Raw genomic sequence first — 4781 nt, 5'->3', positions numbered from 1 at the left:
TCTTAAGGTCATTTGAGGATCTGTTCCTCAGGGGTCACATGGGCTTGGGAGGAGTCCCTGGCTTCTTTTACCAGTTCTGCTTATGTGAAGATAAGTCAAAGGTCCTGCTTGACCATGGAACTTATTTTAATAACAATTTGCCTATGAAAGAAATTTTGTTAACCTTCATTTATAAAAAATTGGGGTATATACATTTTTATAGAATTATATGGTCTTATTAATAGTCAGAAGTTTATTACCTTTTCATTATAGACTTAGGCATAGTGTTTTCCAAGGTCAGATGTGCACTGTGCTTTTCACTAGGACCTGATAAAAAAGGACACCAGTTCTCATGTGTTTGTCTTCATGGTGACAGAAAGCCTCATGAAAGAAAGCAGAACTTGGAAAGATTTAAGGTACTGATGCTAAATTAACTACAATTCCTTAGTATTTAAGGGAGTTGATTATAACTTTCCTGAGTGCCAATTAATATTATTAAAACAGTTCTTGTCCTAGAAATGCTAAAATATTTCCACCCTTATTTATGTTTCTTTATTGTGGCAAGGATTCATCATCCTCAACACTCAAGTGGTAAATCTCGTATTCCCTGTCAGCACAGTGCTACTGTTAGGAACTTTCATTGAATTCAGGCAGCTAGGCAGTACTCTTCCTAAAAACAAATAAATAATTTTCTCAGTAGATGCTACTTAAAGTATTGGATGGATAAGCATTGTCTATCAACCTTTTTTTTTTTCTTTTAAAGAAAGTTAATACTGGTAGAGAATTTTAATTTTTGTATTAAATGAAGATAGTCATTAGAGTATAGTTTTGTAGAAATAAATACATTTTGTTTTACTCTCATTTGGGGTTGTGTTTGCTGCATACAAATGGGTTATAGAGCTCTTGGTGTGGGTAGGTAGGGCTTCAGCCACTTAGAACTGAAAGTCAAGAACTTCTACCCACAAACATTCTCATTCACCAGTATATTTGTCACCGTATACAGAACAGGTATTTTCTCTAAAACCTGTAATATGGAAACAGATGGAAACCACAGGGCTTAGATTGGCTTACGTTTCCACAGTGAGCATCACTGATGTTGCCTGGTCTCATTTCACTAAGTGTTCCACTATTCATGGTGGGGTTACATTATCCCAGAATTCAGTATGCTCTTCTCGCCTGCCAGTCTCTTCATTTTCCTGGGCACAAATGCCATCCAGTGGCTATGTTGTATGTCCTTTGTAACACTAAGGGCCTCTCCTTTGGGATTTTAAATAAAGATAGAAATAAAGATAATATCTATGTTTGTATTTTGTTTTATTACTCAGTATATAGAGTTTCCAAAGATATTTCTAAATACTAAAGATAAGTCAAAATTTAACCATGGTTTAATATCTTTGGTATAAGAAAAGCAAGGATGATTTAATATCGTGTTTCAACAGATGATAGCATAAAACTTCAAGACTTGGTCCAGTAAATTACTGTATCTTAACTGTTACAAGTCTCATTTAGGAGTCTCATTTAGTAGAATGAGTATTTGTTTTTAAGTTTTTAATGTATTTACTAACAGACCTTTTTCACTCTTCTTTTTAGAAAGGAGATGTGAGATTCTTGATTTGCACAGATGTAGCTGCCAGAGGAATTGATATCCACGGTGTTCCTTATGGTAAAAAGAAACTTTTTATGCCTGCAGTGTGAATTTACAAAGAAATGGCAGCTGTTAATAATTGCCTTTGTTTGCAGTTATAAATGTCACCCTGCCTGATGAAAAGCAAAACTATGTGCACAGGATTGGCAGAGTGGGGCGGGCGGAAAGGTACTGCTCAAGTTTCTTCCCCCTTTTAAGCTCCATGCTTCAGAAATAAAGTCTAATAATGATTCTGAAATCTTTTAGGATGGGTCTGGCCATTTCCCTGGTGGCAACAGAAAAAGAAAAGGTAATCTTTCCAGTGCTCTCATACATTCGTTGTGGGTTGTGATTTTGGATATTGAAAGTAAAGGCAGTTTGATTTTTTTCAGTTTAAATTAGATTCAATCACAAACAGAATGAAAGTGAACATTTTATGGTATTTTCATTCTATATTCATTGAATAGACAAATAATAGGATGTGATTTAGAAACAAAAAAAATGCAAAATATGATTTTTCCTAGTAGCCTTAATGTAGTTATTTTCAACAAAAAATGTTTAAACACTGTAACGTGGTACATTGAACACTTTGTGGGTAAAGCAATTTTGATATAATTACGAATTTGTAGAAAAGTTATAATTAAAAGATCTCCCATATATCTGTTTCCGAAACTCATTTGCACATTTTCCCCACATGCTTTATTATTTTTACATAGGAACAAACTTTATTTTAATACTAATTTTGCCATACCATTCCCAGTGTTTAGTTTTTTTCATCCTTGTTTGGTTTGAGAATTTCTTTCTGTAACTGACATCCATTTTAGAGAGGCTTTTGCATTACTTTCAAAATAAGTCGGATCTATTTAACGAGCCACCAAGTAGTATCGGTTGTTGCATGCAATACATAATGTCTTTTAATAGTATTTTAAGAAAGAAAATGTTAGAAAACAAAAATTAAGAGTAAACTATTTAGCATGTTTCTATCTCTATTCATGTTTCTGTTTTCTCCTTAATATAGGTTTGGTACCATGTATGCAGTAACCGTGGAAAAGGGTGCTATAACACCAGGCTCAAGGAGGATGGTGGCTGTACCATTTGGTACAATGAAATGCAGGTGAGACTTTGCCAAGACTCCCAGAGAGTTTACTGAAGTTGGTAAAGCAGACTGCATTCACTTAGAATAGTTGGATCTCTACTTTTATCTATTTGCCAATTATGAGAGTAACTGTTGGTTAATAATGTTGTTTGTGGGGCTGGAGAGATGGCTCAAGCAGCTAAGAGCGCTTACTGGCCTTATAGAGGATCTGGATTTGGTTCCCAGTACCCACATGGTGGCTAACAACTGTCCGTAACTCCAGTTCCAAGGGATCTGATGCCCTCTTCTAACCTCCGCGGGTATTGCACAACACGGGTGCACTTAAATATATTCATGCAAAACAAATAAAAATAATAAATGTTAAAAAAAATGTTATTTGTGAGCTCATCTCCAGAAACCTTCCCTTTGTACTAACATTCTGGCTTTCCTATTTTTTATTTGAAATATTCTAACTTTCTCACTCTTTCTTAGCTTCTCTCTGAGATAGAAGAACACTTGAACTGTACTATTTCCCAGGTTGAGCCAGATATAAAGGTTCCAGTGGACGAATTTGATGGGAAAGTTACTTATGGTCAAAAAAGAGCTGCTGGTGGTGAGCTTTCAGTTACTTCAAAGTCTATTTTAAATGTCAGTGTGTTGTCCCTGTCCCTCCCTGCCACCTTTTGTGGCCCAGGCTGGCCTCAAATTCAAGAACCTCTTGCCTCAGCCTTCTGAGTCCTGGGATTACAGGCATGCACCACCATACTTGCCTGAAAGTACCCTATTTGAACTTCAGTTTTTAAGACATTGGTTTTATTTCATTATGTTAACAGCATATTATTAGCATATTAATTATTCTCTACTAATTACTCTCTAGCACTTTGTTGTTACTTGTTTTACAAAATTGTTTATCAGGGACAGTACCTTAGCTGATTCTCTTGAAGTGTTAATGTCAAGAGCACTTGAACTTGTAATCAATTTTTAGGAAACTAATACTGTAGATGGTTTTGAACAAAGAATCAGAAGCCTTTAGTGTAAGTGGCAACCTAGATTACTGTTCCCTTTGCCTAGACATCCTTCATTAGCTTGTTTCTGAGTCGTTTTGATTTGGGCTAAAATAATGGTTTTCAAGTTAAGGAAGTGGTGGGATAGGGTTATCCAGGCAGCTCTTAATGAGGCCTGATCCTTTGTTTACACTGAAGTAATTGATTTAAAAATTTAAAGCTGAGCATTCTGTGGATAACTTGCCTGGTAGTAAGTTTCATTGCTAGTAGCAGTGTCTGAAGTGTTTGAACTGAACTAGGGTTTACTGACAAGCATCTTAAGCATGTCATTTACATTAACTTGTGCTTTGTGTGTGTGGTGCAGGTGGAAGCTATAAAGGCCATGTGGATATTTTGGCACCTACCGTTCAAGAGTTGGCCGCCCTTGAAAAGGAAGCACAGACATCTTTCCTGCATCTTGGCTACCTTCCCAACCAGCTGTTCAGAACCTTCTGATTTTCATGTAGACTGAATAAGATTGGAGCAATAAAAGTCTGTAGTCTTCACTCTGAAACAGTTGTACCACTTCCAAGCAGCAGTATTTATAGTAACTGAGCTATTAATCCTAACTCTCGCATGTCAAGAAACATGAATCCTAGGAATTCTTCATAAAATGGCAGCCTAATGAAAATAAATTTGACAACTATATTTTCATGAAGGTTTGTGTCTTCTTTTAACGTTTGTTCTGTTTAAGAACACTGTGGGCTTGAGTATAGTTTATGGATGTGTGAGTGTGGCCCAGAACCCACATGAAACCAGGGGCAAATGTCCTTTGAGTAGAAGTTTTCACAGAAGTGATCCTAGGTGTAAGTGATTTTCAGGTGGTGAAGGTTATCTAGATGCATGTGGAAGTTGGAGGAGACTTGCAACATGAAAGAAATTCTGATCCCACATAGAAGGACTGCTTGGTTAGCTTGGAAACCCGGATGATTCTCGGGAGTTAGAAAAGGTTTGTTTTGTATGGATTGGTGACTAACCTCAGTGACAGTGAAGAGGTCTTTGATGGATTCTCTTCTCTTCAAGAACCTTTCTTTCAAGATGATACACAGAAAGACAAAAG

At 36.4% G+C, this 4781-nt stretch overlaps 1 protein-coding gene across 2 annotated transcripts in view; it reads left to right on the top strand.

Annotated features, from left to right (window-relative positions):
- Ddx1 (DEAD-box helicase 1) overlaps positions 1-4369 on the top strand; it is a 39333-nt gene extending 34964 nt beyond the window's left edge. For both annotated transcript variants that reach the window (XM_029566812.1, XM_008839772.2), the window contains exons 20-26: positions 304-395; positions 1570-1642; positions 1720-1792; positions 1871-1913; positions 2622-2717; positions 3171-3291; positions 4047-4369. In XM_029566812.1, coding sequence (XP_029422672.1) covers positions 304-395; positions 1570-1642; positions 1720-1792; positions 1871-1913; positions 2622-2717; positions 3171-3291; positions 4047-4177 — 629 coding nt within the window. In that variant the 3' untranslated portion in view covers positions 4178-4369. The remainder of the gene's footprint in view (positions 1-303; positions 396-1569; positions 1643-1719; positions 1793-1870; positions 1914-2621; positions 2718-3170; positions 3292-4046) is intronic.
- Positions 4370-4781: the final 412 nt, after the last annotated feature.

The sequence above is a fragment of the Nannospalax galili genome, unplaced genomic scaffold (assembly GCF_000622305.1).
Source record: "Nannospalax galili isolate Female #2095 unplaced genomic scaffold, S.galili_v1.0 scaffold1379, whole genome shotgun sequence".
In the NCBI taxonomy this organism is placed as follows: domain Eukaryota; kingdom Metazoa; phylum Chordata; class Mammalia; order Rodentia; family Spalacidae; genus Nannospalax; species Nannospalax galili.
Note: the sequence above shows the minus strand (reverse complement) of the source record. Positions and strands in the feature narration are given on the sequence as shown.